The 19054-nt window shown below is 34.2% G+C and overlaps 1 protein-coding gene across 1 annotated transcript; it reads left to right on the plus strand.

Moving 5' to 3' along the window:
• Positions 1-2462: 2462 nt before the first annotated feature.
• LOC133293576 (zinc finger BED domain-containing protein RICESLEEPER 1-like) lies at positions 2463-5073 on the plus strand. Its single transcript, XM_061492166.1, has 4 exons — positions 2463-2516; positions 2658-3168; positions 3335-4686; positions 4975-5073. Exons 1-4 carry the CDS (start codon positions 2463-2465, stop codon positions 5071-5073), a joined length of 2016 nt encoding a protein of 671 aa, XP_061348150.1.
• Positions 5074-19054: the final 13981 nt, after the last annotated feature.

A 19054-nucleotide genomic window follows, 5' to 3' on the forward strand; every position in this document is an offset into this window, starting at 1 on the left:
ATATCTTTTTCTTTTCAATTATGATGTCATTATCATTACCAACTTGCTTATTAATCAATTAATAAAACATCGCCTGTATGTAATTGCAATAAAACAGCTAACTGAAATACCTCATAATATAGATAATAAAAGTGTGACTCTAGTCACGGAACTACAACAACGTAGACCGGACCATCTAGCACTTTATACAACTCTAATCTAAAAGTACTACATAAAGTGTCATGGACAATCCCCATGCTCACTCAAATAAGGCGACACGCCCAACATCAGTCTCAACAACAACAACAACAACAACATAAATAGGGGAAAACATAAACAACATCCAAAACCAGTCATGGCAGCAATACAACATAATATCAATATCAGCTAAGCTCTGACCTCCTGCCGCCAGAGGCATCAGTCACCATACTACCTGGAACTGAAATAAGCATTCTTCAAACGTGGGGTGAGATCTCTAAACAAGAAATCTCAGTAAGACAAGGGGTCCTCAAGGATCTTCCACCCCAAGCTCATTTACATGTGCAATATAAGTTCAAAAGCAGTTTATCATCATCAGTTCTAAATTAGTGCAATGCAGCAGATAATCATGTCATGTGTGTCAATTCTATTCTACTAGCCAGAGAAATGCAGGATTTATATACGTCTAATACCCACAAATAGTGCAAGACGCTACTTGCATCCACCCCGGATCACCGTCTTGTATGACGCTACATACTCAGGCTTACCGTCAAGATGGAACAACACATGCATATTAAAAGCCATTATACATAAAGCTCAACAGCATTTCAAATATTCAAATCATGTAACACAGCATACATATAACCACACCCCCATTGGACATGGTGGAACCACAACATGGCTAAACCGAGGACATGAAAGCTTACCTTGTAAACTAGCTATCCAAAAACCAAGGGTCCACAGCTGAAAGTCCAAACTCAGCAGATTCACAATCTGTTATGGACCAATAACTCATCAACAATAATACTCTACAAGTATATAACTTAAAGACAACGCCTTTTATTACGCTTTATGTCTTAAGGCTTCTCACCAAGCCATAAGCCCTTAATCACTTAGATTCTGACTTAGATAATTAATTACATAAGTTCAACTTCATCACACTAGGGTCCACAAACCCAAACATCAGTTCTGGATGAACAATACGCTACTGTTCATCGCAAACCCATAATATCCGGACATTCCTCGGGACCATATCCGGATATGCAATATCCGGATATCTCACTGGACATATTCGGATATGCAATATCCGGATATCCAGAATCCCATATCCGGATATCTAATATCCGGATACCCAAAACCCATATCCGGATATCCAATATCCGGATACCATATCCGGATATCCAATATCTGGATACCATATCCGGATATCCAATATCCGGATATTTCACGGGCACATATCCGGATATTTCACGACAGAATGCAGAAAATGCATTTCGTGAAGATATCCTTCCCAGGTTCCATTTTTAACACTTAATTACGTTAAAGCATGCATCTTTATACTGATTAAGGTTCACACCCCAGTTGGTTACTTGATTAACTCATTAAACATGCAAAGATCACACCTTTAACCCATTAAAACACAAGCTCAAGGTAGGTACAACTCACCAAAGCTCAAAACAGAGGATCAATGGCTTTTGGAGCTCACCACTAGGGGTGTAAATGGGCCAGGCTGCCTGTCAAGGGCCTCTGGCCCGACCTGGTTTTGGCTTGGCCCGGCCCGACCCGTTTAAAAAATGAAACAGATTTGGGTTTATTTTAAAGCCTCTTTTAAAATCAGGCCACATGCCTATTTTGCAAAGCCCAACCCATTAGCCTCCAGGCTGGCCTGTATTTTCAAACAACTTTTTTAAATAAAATTTATTTTATATAGTACATTAATTCTCTTAGGTTTTGGTACAGCGCCGTTGTTTTATCATCTCAAAGACTCCAACCCGCTCTTCATTCATCAGCCTCCATCTCGATCGGTGCTAGAGGGACACACCACGCTGCCAACTGTTGTCGAGCTTCATCTTCTCATCTTCTCTGCTGCGTCAAATTGGTAACCGCGCTGGTTTAGTCTGATTTTGGCTTTGGGTTTGATCTTACATTTTTTTTTAAATTTGCTGCGAGTCAAAGTATTCATAAGGTGTCCTTGTCTTTGTTAACTGCATGCTCGAGTCAATGAATTGTAATATATGTATAATAAAAAAATGGTAATGATTTGGGTAACCGATTGCAATATATTATATTAAAAAAATTGTAACCGATTGCAGAATATTAAAAAAATTGTAACTGATTGTCTTTGTTAACTGCATGCTCGAGTCAATGAATTGTAATATATGCATAATAAAAAAATGGTAATGATTTGGGTAACCGATTGCAATATATTATATTAAAAAAATTGTAACCGATTGCAGAATATTAAAAAAATTGTAACCGATTTGGGTAGCTGATCTGGGTAACCGATGGCAAGCATATTAATATTAGAGACTATCAGGTTCGGCTTGGTGTATCGAAAAGTATTTTTTTTTTTGCAGAATAACTAAAATAGTTACCAAGTAATAATTATTATACTGCCCTTCTTTCTCTTTGAAGCATATTATTATACTACGTTATGTTGTGTATCTAATATTTTATTATGTTATGTCATGTTGTTATAGGCTAGAAGAGTGGACTCTAATCCAAGTGGAAATGATGGGGTTAAGATATCAAGTGACTCCTCCAGTCAAGTTCAAGTAAGAGATGAACAAGTAAGAGATGGTGGAGAATCAATGACAGCAAAAAAGAAGAGGAAAACATCACTTGTTTGGAATGACTTTCATGAAGTTGAACTCCCTGAGGGTGGGCAAAAAGCAGTTTGCAACTATTGCAAATGTAGATTTGCTACTGGTGGAAATGGAGGCAGCACTAGCCATTTGAGGAGGCATTCACAAAATTGCTTGCAAAGGAAATTAGACCAAGGACGACATAAGCAATCCACTCTAGCATTTCAACCGGCAAATTCTTCCTTAAATCCTTTCCTTACACCCGGAGGTAATTATTCTAATGAAAAGATGAGAGAAATTATTGCTACTGCTATTATGGTTCATGAGTATCCTTTTAGCATTGTGGATGATACAATTTGGATGTGGGGCTTTAAGTTTGCTAATAATGAATTTGAGAAAGTCTCGCGTCAGACAACAAAAAATGATTGCATGAAAATATATGAGGCAGAAAAAAAAAATTATTACAGCTTTACTGATGAGTGTGAATAAGATAAGTTTAACCACTGATATGTGGAGATCTAGTCACCAAGTTGCTGAATATATGGTTATCACTTGCCACTTTGTTGATTAAGAATGGAATTTACAAAAAAGAGTTTTGAGTTTTGTTAAAGTGCCACCTCCAAGGCGTGGAGTTGATGTTTCTGATGCAATTTTTAAATGTTTGCAATTATGGGGTATTGAAAGTAAAGTATTTTCAGTGTCGGTTGATAATGCTGCTTATAATGATGTTTGCATAAGAAACCTCAAAGGCACTTTATCAAGAAACAATAATTTAGTCCTTAGTGGAAAGTTATTTCATGTGCGATGTTGTGCACATATATTGAATTTATTGGTACAACATGGTCTTGGTCAGATAAAGGATATCATTGAAAATGTTCGTGAAAGTGTTAAATATGTTAATCAATCTGACTCAAGGTTGAAGACATTTAGCGATATAGTTAAGCAGATGGGAATAAAAGAAAGGAAGTTAGTTATTGATTGTCCCACTAGATGGAATTCAACATATGAAATGTTATTTATTACTTGCAAATTCAAAGATGTATTTCCAGAATACAAAGAGAGGGAGCCACACTATAATTACTTGCCATCTAATGAGGATTGGGAAAAGGTTGAAAAAGTTTGTAATCTCTTAGAAGTTTTCAGTCTTGCTACTAATGTCATATCAGGAAGTGATTACCCCACAACCAATCTATATCTTCCTGAAGTTTATAGGATTAAAGAAGTGATTGATGCTGCAGTTGAAGATATTGATGATTTTATTAGAGGAACGGCAAAGCCAATGAAAGAAAAATTTGACAAATATTGGGGGGAATGCAATTTGTTGATGGCTATAGCAAGTGTATTGGACCCACGATGTAAATTTCATGTGGCAAATATTTGTTTCCCACTAATATACAAATCAGAAAATGAGGCAAATTATAATGTGGAAAAAGTGAATCAAGCTTTAGAGGATTTATACGATGAGTCTTTTGCTCTAAGTTTGCAAGAGTCATCCTCTAATAATGAAGTGGAAGCTAGTATGAATCAATCATCATCTTCCACTCGTCCACCTCAAGTTTCACTTGGTTCTGGTTTTGCTAAAATCATGAACATGGTGCGAGAAAAACAAGTTGTCCCCCCAATAAAATCAGAGTTAAAATGTTATCTTGAAGAGGATGTTTATATATGTGATGAAAAAACTCAGCTTTCCTTCAATGTCTTGGAATGGTGGAAGAATAATAGTTCAAAGTACAGAATTTTATCAAAGATGGCAAGAGACATACTTGCTGTTCCAATCTCTACAGTAGCATCAGAGTCCACATTCAGTGCTGGAGGAAGAGTTATTGACGCGTATCGTGCTAGCCTAGCTGAAAACACTATTCAAGCTTTAATTTGTGGTGGAGATTGGCTACGCAACAAGTATGGTTTGAAAAAAAAGCAAAAGGTATCAACTTAAGTAATTAAGTTTGTTTTACAATTTTGTTGTATTTGATTTAAATTTCAATAGGAATCTAATTTAATTTATTTTTAATGTAGGATGAGCCAACATCAAATGATATCAAATTGTTTGTATGAAGGTGCCTCGATTGAACAAGACTTGTAATTATTTATATTATCATCATTTGTTCCCTTGAATAAAATTTTTTCTTCTGATTTTTTCTATTGTATTCAGGTGGTATAAAGAATGGGCACTGACTCACTGCTCCTTATTTTATATGTTGCTTGTATAAAGAATGATCATATTGTTGGTGAAGGTCTCTTTGGTCTCTTAAGGATTAAGATCTTGCTACATTGGGTTGTGGAGAATTGTGAATTGAACATGGGAACTTAGTTTTTTTTTTTTTTGTATTGTACTGGGTTCAAGACTTCAAGTGTTATTTTCTCAATTTTTGTGGTGTGTACTCTGATCACCTAACTCCGGCATTTTATTTTGAGTATTTTTAGACTATCGTTATTGGTTTCAATTAAAATTGACTCTCTGAGATAAATTTTAATATTTTGCACTATTACAAAAAAAATATTAAAAGATCTTATAGACATATAGAAGGTTTGCAATATGTTTCTGTTAGCAGGCCTGCTAGGCCAGGCCAGGTTTTGTGTTTTCTAAAAACAGGCCGGGCCATGCCGATATTTTAGCTTGCGATAGGCTAAGAGGCTGGGCCAGGCTTAAAATATTCTATACAGGCCTAGCCTATTTATGCTAAAGCCTGGCTTGGCTCAGCTCATTTACACCCCTACTCACCACACTGTCTCTACAGGTTCTGGAAATAAGGTGTACGAAAATGCAACACAAAAGGTTGGTCTTTTCTTCACAAAGAAGCTTCTTTAAGCTCCAAAATGCCACCACAATGGCTCAACACTCTCAACCCCCAAAGTCAGCAACCAAGGACCCTCCAAACAGAGGTAAAAACTCAGAATGATGCTCCCAACACACTCACCATAGTGTTTCCCACTCACTCAAGGTGTCTACAAGAAGAAAGTGTGAAGAAAATGGCTTCAAACCTCAAGAAAGGAGAAGAGAAGCCTATGGAACAGTGTTTCAAGGTTCTGGTCAGCCACTTTCACGCACAAAAACTGAGGTCCTAAGGTTATGTGCCAATCATAAGGCTATATATAGTGGTTTAACAATTAAACACATTGTATTAACTTTAAATGCTACGCTTAGCATTTTAATCCCCAAATTTTGGAATCTGAAACTACACATTTTTCGAAGAATTATCATATTTTTATTATATTTTTCGGAGCACCTTTCCGGTACGCGCTTTTCAAAGCTAGTACCAGTTTCTAGCACTAGTTCTCATTATTTGGACTTGAAACTCGTTTTACAAGTCCTACATATTATTCTAGTAATTATCATGCACTTATTATAATTTTCCGGGATACTTTTTTGCTATACATTTATACCGACTAGCAGAACCGGTATCTGCACTTTTCTTCCGAAAAGCGACTTTCAGCATTCTTAATCACTTACTATAATTATTAAAGCCTCGTAATAATTATTAGGGTCAATTATGAAATCATTTCCTATTTTTGCATAATTAATTAATTAAAATTCCTTAATTAACGGTGCGGGTTCTTACAGCCATTATGCATTTAATGTAATAAAAGTGTTGAGAAATATAAAATCACCAATGTAGTTACACTTAATAGTTATTAGGGTGAATTAATTCTTTAAATAATATTAGAGTAGACGTGACTAAGTGATCATAAGTTCAATCATCACTGCCTCCATTCTATTAATAAAAATAATTAAATATTATAGAGTTTCTTAGCACGAGTGGGCTAGGCCTTGTTAGAATATTCAAATGTTATGAGTCTCACATTAGTTGGTAATGGGCTAAGTGAAATCCATATAAGTGGGAGGACTCATGAACCCAATACCTTAAGGTTTTGGTTGAGACATAGTGTCGCACCCATTTGGTGTGGTTTGTCTAGCTTTTGCCCATAGGTGGTGGTCCCCCACCACAGGCTCTTCATCTGGACCCGCTTGACAGTAGTATCAGAGTCGGGTTGGGCTCGAGCTAGCTAGGTGTTTGGTTAAGAGGTGAGTTGAGTACTTTGACCCTGGGGTACTCGGTCGAGGTGGAGTGTATCAATGGTGAGTTTCACACTTGAGAGGGAGATTGTTGGAATATTCAAGTGTGGTGAGCAATGATGTAAAAACTGGACCGGCCGACTCAACCCGAAAATCGGTAAACCGGTGGTGTGACCGGTCCGGGTAGCATATTGGATCGGACTTGCAGGTGAACCGGTTTGACTCGGTGCGAACCAGCCGAGTTTTGCTAAAACCGGTGACCCGCCGGTTCAAAAAACACTTGGATATTCCCTCACTGATAACGTAAGTAGTGACGGCTATGTATTTTTTTTACACAGATCGAAGGCACTACATCAAGAAACAAAAAAAAAAAACGAAATCAAAAGAAAAAAACCAAAAATGAAACCAGAAACGAAACTAGAAGAGATAAACCAGAAATGGAACCAGAGGAGAGAAAACCAGAAAAGAAACCAGAAAACAGACAAGAGGACTAATCAACGAAGGGTTAATGAGACAGAGGCGGCTGGACTTCGAGAGTTAGTGACATGCGAAAACCATTTATATGCTGGTTTCGTTTCTGGTTTTGGCTAAAACCAGCGAAAAATGAACTGAGGCGGCTACTGCTTTTTTCTAGCTAAGATTGGAAGGCAATGTTCAATGTGAAATGGGAATATTAGGGTTTTGAAAATTTGGGCCTCTTCAATTTTTTTTGAAATGGGCCAAATGTAACTTCACTCTTCTCGTAAACCCACAAGGAAAATTTAATAATTTTGAAATCTTTTATATTTTCATATATTTTCATGTATAATTTTTTCTTCTATTCACATGTGTCCACCTTTATTTTTATTTATTAATTTATTAATAGTAATATATTCATATTTATTTGAATTTAAAATAAAAAATTATAACTAATATCCCAAATTAAAAATTAAAAAGTATATATATATATATATATATATATATATATATATATATATATATATCCGGGTCATGCGGTTGAACCAGTGATCCACTGGTTGAACTAGTGACTCAATGACCCATCACTCTGACCGGTTCGATAACCGGGTCGGTTTTTATAACATTGGTGGTGAGTCTCACACTGGTTGGTAATAAGCTAACTGAAGTTCCATATAAGTGGCAGGACCCCAAGAACCCAATGCCTTAAAGTTTTGGATTGTTGCATGGTGTCGGACTCACTTTGTGTAGTTGGCCTAACTTAGCCCATTGGTGGTGATCCCTTGCCACAAGCTCCTCCCTTGGACCCACCTGACAGGCCTGACACATTATCTATCATTCAAGCTCAATGAACTCTCGTGTAGGAAACTGTTAGAAAAATATAAAATTATTAATGCAGTCTCATCCAACAATTTAAACTTTTGGGTTGAATTAATTCTTTATAAAAAGTTTCCCTTTCATCAATCAGCATGCACATTCAAAGGGTACTTCTTCATCAACTCGCTCCTACGTCTTCTTCACTTGTACAAAATAATTGATCTTTTGTTCTCATTGCCATGCCAGATTTGGTTATGTTTCTATCGAAGTATTCGAACAAATTTTATCGAACTGTAAAATTCCATTTAAAGATTATAACAATGCATCTGCTTTTTGTTCGTGTTGCAGTCTATTACCTTTTCCAACCTCCTCCGTAGTTTACCATTTTCAACTTGAATTAAAATTTTCTTATATATGGCATTCTACACCTGTCAATAAAAGCAATGGTGTCAGCCTGTCAGGTACAGGTATTTCATTATTTTTAATGATGGCTACAGTAGATTCATTTGCATCTATCTTTTACAAGCTAAATTTCAAGCCTATTCTATTTTCAGCACTTTCAAAAGCATGGTGTAATTACAATCTACAACTAAAATTAAAGCCTTGCAAACATACAATTAGGAAAGTTTACATGAAATTCTTCCCCTTTTTAGCCACATATGACATGTCTTAAGAGACTATGTTACCCTTATACACATCAGTAGAATGGTACACCAAAAAAGATGAAGATATATATAGTTGAAATGGGGCGATTTGGCATCGCTAGCTACTTCATCTTTTCTTTAAAAATTTGGGGCGAGGCATTTCTCACTATTGCCACCCAGATCAACTATTTGCCTACTCCAGTTCTTCAAAATATCTCTCCCTGTGAAAAACTATTCAACTGTCCACCAAATTACAGGTTTTTGAGGACTTTTGGTTGTGTCCGGTTCCCCTTATCTTTGCCGCCTACAACTCTTACAAGCTTGATTATAAAACTAGTGCATTTTCTTAGGATATATAGTTCCTCTCATAAAGGTTACAAAATAAGTCTTCATAATTTACACAATAGATTTTAGAGGGGGAAAAATACGATGGAGAAAAATCTTTCTCAATCATGTAATAAGTTGCTAGTTTTGTGTTGTTATGATATTGGGAAACAATTCCATTTAATTTCATGACAAGTTCAACATGTTTGATTGTGATGTCTTTGTTTGGAAGCAAAAAAACTAACTTAAAAATAATTATGTAATATGTGAGTACCACTAATCCACTTAACTCCTGCACTTGCATGTCATGTGTGCCTTTGAGAACTACAATTTAAATACTTATAAATTGTAGAAAAAAGTACTTATAAATGCTTTTGGGAATCAAAATGGGTCTTGTTTTAAGGTAAGGAAAAAATATTTTCTAATTAGAAAAACACGTCATGAAATTTTAAGGTAAGGAGATGATTTTTTAAAATTACTAAAATCAAAAATTATTTTAATGTTTTCCTCATTAATTGAAAAAATATTTTTCAAAAATGATACAAAAAATATTTTATAAAAATTGTATTTTTTTTTTAATTATACAGTAGTAAACATTCGTATTTTAGCTCGAAGGACAGTTAATTGTTCTCTCTAATGTCATATACTAACCTATTCCAGTAATTTTATTTAGCATGAATGTTTTCATTGTATCAAGTTCACCATAATTATTTCTTATAGTGAGAACAAAATTACTTTTATTTTTCTACAATGACATTTAACATTATTCTCGAATCTCGACTCTCCTTGCTCATTTAGAGGTTTAGGTGCCACTAATCTTATTATATAATTATCACACTCTTGGAAATGCTAATAATTTATAATTTTTGAAAAGTGAATTCAAATTGATTGCATTTATGGTATCGGCTATCAAGAGCCCTTAATGCGGGTTGAAGAAGACTCCATTTGTTTTAATTTACTCAAGGAGACGAGATTGGAAAGCAAAATGCATGATATCTAATACAAAATTTGCAGAGTCCAGATTAATAACATTAATTCCTAATGGAAGGATATTAACTGTTTAATAAGAAACCCCAACAACTAAAACAAAGATGGCACATTCATAAGTTTACTTGAAGCTTCAGCTTTCCTAATTCCAAATCAATCATTCCTTCGTTCGCTATCACAGCCAGACACTACAGCTTCCTCTTTTGCATTCATTGAGCTTGCAACTGGAACCAAACCCTAATACAACCATAACACAATCTGCATATAAGCTTTCAATAATCCATATAATTAGTTTTCCATCAATGTTTTGAGTTGGAAAATAATTCTAAGTTAACAATCTCAGGAAGCCAAAAATAGTTCATTTACAAATGGAGTAGTTGTTAGGTTCAAAAAACTCTTGAAAGCAAGCGGGTCCTGTGTATAACCCCCAACCAAAAAAAAAAAAATCATTGTTAAGAAATAGATAAAAAGAATTCAATGTTACCACCATGAATATTTTCAGAGCTTCTTCTTTGGTGTGAGTATTGATGATTTTGAGGGCAGCCTCCTGCAAAATAATTTTCAAGAAAATTTATAAAAAAAACAATTACAAGAAAAATTGAAGAGAAGGAGGGAGTGAAAAATATATAATTATAACAAAATAAAAAATAGAGAAGAAAAATCTCAAACCCTGGCTGAATTCAGTTCATCAGGAGACAAAGTTTTAGGTTCAGCATCAATGGAAGACTTCCTTTCAAGTATAGGGGGAGGAAGCATTGGCTCTAATGGCTTCTCCATCTTGTCATTTTTCTCTGTCTGATTTTTCATTTTCAGTTTCAGAGAAGCAAACACCCTCTCCCTCTCTACCTGAAAGGCTTAGAAATTAAATAAAACAAAGTGCACAGTAAAAATGGTCATGTTTGACTGTCGTTACAAATAAGGGTAAGAGTATGAGAGGTACAGCTGTGCTTTCAACAGGTCAATTAACGTGGCAGCCATGGCGGGGAAGATTCTCAACAAATCAGTTAACGTGGCAGCCATGGCGGGGAAGATACAGAAATGCATATACAAATGGCAATGTAACAGATGAATATAGGCTTCTTAGGGTCTAGTAAGGCATGAAACAACCATGCACATTGATCTGTTGGGAGTTGGACATTCAATTTTTTTATTTTCTTTTTTTTATTATTAGGGTAAAACAAAAGAAGGTGCAGTGACTTTTTCATATGGGAAAAAGAGATTTTTTTAACGTTATACATCTCTGTTTACCTGAACACTTATGTATAGTTGATAGTTACCGATCAGTTTTCTTATTGAAAATAAATTTTAAAAGAAAAATAAAAAAATAATATTTTTATTGAGTGCTGTTGTAGGTACAAGACTAAGATTAAGTTAAAATAGTTTTATAAGACATTATTCTTTATAAAATAATAATTATATTTTAATGATTGTTTATTGTTTATATAGGGCTTTTTATCAAACAAATCTGTTTCACAAAAAAAAAAAAAAAATTTAAATATTTCAAATTAATGTACTCAATTTCACAGGTTAACCGTATGAGACAAGTCCCGCATCGTTGACATGCAAAACATAATGCCAACGTGAAAGTTTTGCACATTGATCATGTGAGACTCTTTATGTCCCACATGCACATTGATCGCACAAGACTTAATGTCAGTGTATAAATCTCGCACGTTCGTAAAGTCCAGTATATTTGTTATGTGAGATTGTCAAGTTGACATTAAGTCCAGCACCATTGACATGCGCGACTTATCTCGTACGGTCAACGTGCAAAATTAACCAAGATAATTTGAAATATATCCTTTAAAAACTAAATTAAATAAATATTTAAAATAAAAAAACTTTGGCTTGGTCAAAAAGCCTATATAGATATAAAAGAAAAATGTCAAACAGTGCAAAAACAGATGCAAAAAAGTAGTGTAACCTATAGCACTAAAAAATTATTTGTCAAAAAATTATTTAAAATGAGCAAAGTCAATTTTATTAGAAAACATAAGAATTGATTATTTATATAGTACTTTTAGTGATTGACCCTGGTATAACCCCACCACGGTTTAGCACTCAATCCATGTTTATAATTATGCATATTGTGCTAGTTTCATTTTGGAAACAAGTTATGTATGCACATTTGGCGAATCATTTTGTCTGAGCTTCAATTGAAACTGTCCCAGTCTCAATTCATACTCAGTGCGCACTATGTACATGAACTAGCACTTTCTTGAGGGCCCGGCATTCTGGATGAGTGTTACAGCATGGTAGCTAGTAAGAATGAGTCATATTCCCTACTATTTTTTTAGACCCTGTATGATTTCTACTGTTTGATGGATTACATATTAATTCACAGAACTTCAAAATTTTCATTCGTGGGAGACTCAAAACAAAGACTGAAGCAGTGACTGTTACTATAATGTTATTTAAAATCCTTGACAAACACAGAACAGACTCTTGCTTGTGAAGTCAAAAATAACCGTCATTCATCATGTCTTATTAGTGTCCTTGTATTCTGAGCAACTTTTTTTTGTTCTTGAGTATCAAACAACTCTATATTTGCTGTTATAGCCTCACGCAGAGTAGCCGAGGTTTGCTTACGTAGGACTTGCATATATCCTTGTGCCTAACTCATGAGCATCTTAAAAGAAGCATTGGATTTTTGTAGGTCCACCAATTTGTCTACATATTCAAATGTGTGTTCTAACACTATTTTGAATTACCAGAATGGGAGTACTATGAATCAAATTGTATCTAATACAACGGAACATACTTGAGTGTTTCTTGTATATTTATATGATTTTATATGTTTATATATTTAATTCATCTTCAGTACACTAATCAGATCATAGCAAAATACAAAGAGTGTATTATTTTTGTAGTATTTTTTTAATTAGTTTGCACTGGTTTAAATTTAGGAAAAATTTATTAATTTTTCTAAAAGATTGATTTTTTTTTCACCATATATATTATCATTTTCACTACAAAAAAAAGGTGTGTGCCTAATTTGCACTAAAAATGTGGCTAAATGAAAAAACCACACTTTTGATTAATATGGTTAATTGTGGCATTGCAAAATTTTAGCTATGTTTACTGTTTTACATAGCCACACTCTCTATGAATGTGGTAAATTTATTTAGCCATATTTATAGTTATTTAGCCACGAGAATGATCGTAGCTAATTTTTGTAAAAGAAAATTTGATATCCTTATTTAGGCATGTCTTACACGTAGTTAATATACTATTATTTTTTAAATAAATGGTAGAATATTCTTACTACCATTTTTTTTACTACCATTTTCTCTCTCTTCATACTACTATTTTTTTTTACTACCAATCCACCACTACCACTCTAATCATCATTGGATCAAACTTTTCAGCAAAAAGTGGACTAAAGAGAGAAAAAAATTGTTGAAAAGTTTGATCCAACAATTATTAGAGTGGTAGTAGATTGGTAATAGAAAAAATGGTAGTACGAATATCCTACCTTAAAACTATATTCACTTTATATGTGAGCACCACTTATCTAATGTCATATGTGTGCCTTAGAGAAGTAGAATTTAAATGTAATTATTATAAATACTAACCATAAATAGTTCAAGAGCTAAAAAACTTGTTTCTCTTAATTAAGCATTTCGAGTTTGAATCCTGAAAATGAAAAAAATGATATTAAGAAAATTGCTCCTAATTTAGTTTCTACTATACTCTCTGTTAGAGAAATATAATATAAAAATCATTTGAAGACCCATCATTTATTAAACTTAAATTTTTGGGTTGAATTGACTGCGATCGTTGTTGTACTAAAGAATGATGGAGACAGAAAATTACTCAGGCACTGGAGTGCACTCTGAGATGAACTCGGATGGGAGTACAACGATGCAGTTCAAGATAATTAAACAAAGGTATCCTTTTTACATGACACATGTGGATAGTCAAGGTGTGCTACTTACTAGTGTGCTGCTCAAAGGTGAGAGCAACTATGATACATTGAAGAAATTTTATGATGATGAGATGATTTTTTAGAATTACTGAAATAAAAAAAATAATGATAATGTTTTTCTTTTAAGAAAGAAATTTTTTTTGAAAATCATCTAAAAAACTATTGTATAAAAAGAATAGTTTTTATAAGTATAATATATTTGTTGGATATTCAAGTGTGATAAAATTTCACATTAATTGGTAATAAGTTAAGTTCATATAAGTGGGAGGACCCATGAACTCAATTCCTTAACACTTGAGTTGAGACATGATGTCAGATCCACTGATGTAGTTAGTCTAGCTTAGTCCATTGATAGTGATCCCTTGTCGCAGGCTCCCACCTGACAGTGGTATGGACCGAGTTATGTTCGGGCTAGTAAGGTGTTTAGCTAGAGGTATGTTGACTACTTGGGCCTGGAGTACTAGGGGAAATATATTAATATGGGTTTCACACTTGAGGAGACGCTGTTGGGGTATTGGAGTGTAAAGTCTCACATTAGTTAGTAATTAGCTAAGTAAAGTCTATATAAATGGAAAAACTCATGAATCCAATATCTTAAAGTTTTTGGTTGTAACATGGTATAGGACCAATTTGATATGATTGATCTCTTTAGTCATTGGTAATGTTCTCGTTATGGCTCCCCTGACCCACCTAATTAACAAACATTCGTATTTTGGCTTGGGGGACAGTTAAGTGTTCTATGTAATCTTGTATAGTTAATTTCAGTAATTTTTTCATTGGATTAAGCTCACCATAATTATTATGAGTCGTACGGTGCGAACAAAATTGCTTTAAATTTTCAACAATGACCTTCATATATATTGATTCTCGGCTCTCCTTGCCCGTTTAGAGTTTAAGGTGCCGCTAAGCTTATTTAAGTTTGGTAAGCACTCAGCAATACCTTATTTAATGTAAGTAATTACACACACTCTAGGAAAAGTTAAATATAATTTATAAATTTCTAAATGTAAACTTTTGCAATGTTTTCGAATTGACTCCTGCGTTTATGGTATCTGCGATCAAGAGCCCTTAATGCTTGTTGAAGAAGACTCCATTTGTTTTATTCTATTAAAGGACAACATTATAAAGGGAAATACATGATGTCATATACATCAGAGTCCAGATCAATAACATTAATTCCCAATTAAAGGTAATAAACGGATTAAAAAAGAAACCGCAACATCTAAAACAAAGGGAGCACACGCCTGAGTACCCTTCAAGCTTCAGCTTTCCTAGTTCCAATGGAATACTTCATTTTGTCATCGCATTCAGGCACTGCATCTTCCTCTTTTGCGTTAATTGAAGTAGGGATTGGAACCAAACCCTAATACAACCAAAACACAATCTGCATATAAGCTTTCAATTTTCCACATAATTGGTTTTCCAACAAAGTTTTGAATTCGAATATAATTCTCATCCAAGGAAGGTAAAAATACTTCATTTAAAAATGGAGCAGTTGTTAGATCCTATTGCATTCAGAAAACTCTTGAAAACAAGAGGATCCATGTTGAATTAAAAAAAAAAAAAAAACCGCTATGCCCATCTCTTGAATAAAAAGTGAGTATCATTGTTAAGAAATAGTTCAAAAAGAATTTCATGTCATTACCATGAATATTTTCAGGGCTTCTTCTTTGGTGTGAGTTTTGATGATTCTGAGGGCTGCCTCCTGCAGAATGGTTTTCAAGAAAATTAAAATAAAAAAAAAATTATGAGAGAGAGAAATTGAAGAAAAGGCGTGAGAGAGAAAAATATATAATTATAACAAGCAAAATGAATTGAGAAGAAAACATCTCAAACCCTGGCTGAATTCAATTCCTCCGCAGACAACGTTTTAGGTTCATCAATGGAAGGAGTGCTCTCAAGTATAAGGGGAGGAAGCAATGGCTCTAATGGCTTCTCCATCTTTTCCTTTTTATCTGCCTGATTGTTCATTTTCAGTTACAAAGAAGCACACAGCCTTTGCTTGAAGGCTTGGATATTATATAGAGGAAAGTGGACTGTAGAATAGTAAAAATTGACATGTTTAACTGTCATTACAAGAGGGATGAGAGTGTGAAATACACAGCTTTGCTTTCAACAGATCAATTAACGTGGCAGTCATAGCGGGGAAGATTCTCAACCGATCAGTTAACGTGGCAGCTATGGCGGGGAAGATACAGAAACGCATATACAAATGGCAGTGTAACAGGTGAATATAGCCTTCTTAGGGTCCAGTAACGCATGAAACAACCATGCATCTAAACACTTTTTTTAATTTTATTATTAGGTGAAAACAAAAGATGGAATAGTAATTAGATGGAATAGTAATTTTATTCTTTTTAGGACTTCCAGTGTAGAGAAGAAGTGATGGTCCACCTGTGAAGGAGAAAAAAAATATTGTCACGTAAAACAAATTATCAGTGACATGAGGAGAGACTTCTTTTATAACACGAGAAGTCTTTTTCTCTTCTTTTTACGTGGAAAATAGATATTTTTCTAACTTAAATTTTTTTTGCATCTAAATACTTACGTAGAGTGTTAAGATATATAAAATCATTAATTAACCTCACCCAATAGCTTAAGCTTTTGGGTGGAATTAGTTCTTTACATGGTATCAGAGCTTCGTATCCCGGGTTCGATCCTCATCGCCCCCACTTTCTTTCTAGTGGAATTTCTTTCTTCACACAGGTAGGTGGACCTGTGCATTGTCCACCCTTAAAGCCCAGCTCTCATGTGAGGGAGCGTGTTGAGAAATTGGTTCTTTACATGGTATCAGAGCTACCGGGTTCGATCCTCATCGCCCCCACTTTATTTATAGTGGAATTTCTTTCTTCGCACCTGTGCATTGTCCACCCTTAAAGCCCAGTGGGCTCTCGTGTGAGAGAGCATGTTGAGATATATAAAACTATTAATGTATCCTCACTCAACCGTTTAAGCTTTTGGTTGAATTGGTTATCACATTAAGTTTGTCAATCATCAGCGAACCATTTCAACCCAACAGCTTGAGGTTAATTAATGATTTTATATATCTCAACATAGTGGTTAATTACTGATTAGTTAATCACATTAAAAATAATTTTTTCATTGAGCGCTGTAGTTATTTACTAGTCTAAGAATATGTTAAAATGATTTATAATAAATTATTTTTTATAAAATAATATCTATATTTTAATGAGAGAGGTTATAGTTACAACCTTTTTTTTTACAACCTCTTACAACCATATATCATAACCGTTGATTTCCGCCAATCAACGGTTATGATTTTCGCAAATTAAATTCATTAATTAATTATTAATTCACAATAAATGATAATCGTTGATTGGCGGAAATCAACGGTTATGATATATGGTTGTAAAAGGTTGTAAAAAAAAAAGTTGTAACTATAACCTTCTTTTATTTTAATTATTATTTTGTTTGTAGCGGATATATATTTATAATTTGAAAAACAAAAATGAGAGAGAGAGAGAGAGAGAGGTGCAGGACAGATGAAAGAGACTAGTGTCATTTGTAGCAATAAACAATGATTTGTTAAAAAATTATTAAAAATAAGCAAAGTGAATCTTACTGGAAAAAAATAAGAATAGACTATATCTGTATACGTTATTCATTTAGTGAAATACCCAGGTATAAGTACACTCAGAGAGATGGTAAGGACTCAATCCGTGTTTATAATCATACACATTTGGCGAAGCAGCTCATTTTGTCTGAGCATCAATTGATACCCTTCTCAGGCTCAAATCAAACTCAACGCGCACTATGCATATGAAATAGCAGTTTCATGAGGGCCCATGTTTCTGAATACGGACGTTACAGCTTTGGAGCTACACCCGGTATTGTTTCTACCTTTTGGTGGATTACATATTAATTTAATTTCAGGAACCTTAAATTTTTTACATGGAGGAAACTCGGACAAAGACTGAAGCAGTGACGTGTGTTACTATAATGCTATTTAAAACCCTCCGCAAATACAGAAAACTCTTGCTACCGAAGTCAAAAGTAACCGTCATTCACCGTGTTTTCTCAGCGCCCTTTATCTTCTGAATATTTTTTTTCTCAATGTTTGGGACTTTGATCGTAATGTCACGGTTCTCAAAAAAAATTCCCAAAATGTCAAGAGAGATAAAAATTTTGTCAAAATGTCACGATCACAAACTCATTGTCAGCGGCAACGACTTTTAAGGGCCACGTGGCATGAAATCTTAGGTCATCAAACTCGTTGTCAGAGATAATGAGTTTTATGGTCAAACAAGTCATAACGCTTAGCTATGTCATGACAAGTGCAGCCAGGAACTCGCTATCAATGACAGCGAATTTCTAGACTTACACGGTGATGATAAGTGGCACCAAATTTTAGTATTTTTATCGAAACTTTTCGGAATATCATAACTTTTTGTTCGGGTGTCTCTAAATTAGATTTTTTTTTTATTTCAAGTAACTTTTCGACATCTACGTGCTGAAAAATTCTCTGAGAATTATTTGTTAGAGTTGGAAAATAAAAATAAGAATAGGAGTTAAATAACATTCACAAAGATAAAATATGTCAAATGGGACACAAGGAAACATTTTTGGAAACATATTTTTAACTAAATCCCCTCCGAGAATTTGTCAGCGTTTAGATCTCGAAAAATTATGTAGAATAAAAAAAATCACTTGATTTGGATACCGAAGTCAAAAGTTATGGTCTTCCAAAATTTTACGATAAAACTTTTAATATTTTGTACCACGAGTCATCACAACGTGAGTCTATACTCTTAAACTCGTTGTCACTACCAACGAGTTTCAAACTGTCTGACAACAGTCTGATTCATTTGACCACTAAATTCGTTATCAGTGACAGCGAGTTTGGGTACCTTAGGTTGCATTTGAAACCCGCTTCCATTGACAACAAATTTGTCACCATGGCATTTTTGCAAAAAATTTGCCCCCTATAATATACCGGTAAATATTTTAAAAAAATGCCAATATCTCCAATGTTTGCTTAAGTTGGACGTGTATATAACCATATGCCTAACTCATGAGCATCTTAAAACAAACATTGGACTTTTGTAGGTCCACCAATTTTTCTATATATTCAAATTGCATGTTTTAACACAATTTTCATCTA

This window comes from Gastrolobium bilobum, unplaced genomic scaffold (genome assembly GCF_033153095.1).
Source record: "Gastrolobium bilobum isolate Gb01-03AN ecotype WA unplaced genomic scaffold, APGP_CSIRO_Gbil_v1 utg1090, whole genome shotgun sequence".
Lineage (NCBI taxonomy): Eukaryota > Viridiplantae > Streptophyta > Magnoliopsida > Fabales > Fabaceae > Gastrolobium > Gastrolobium bilobum.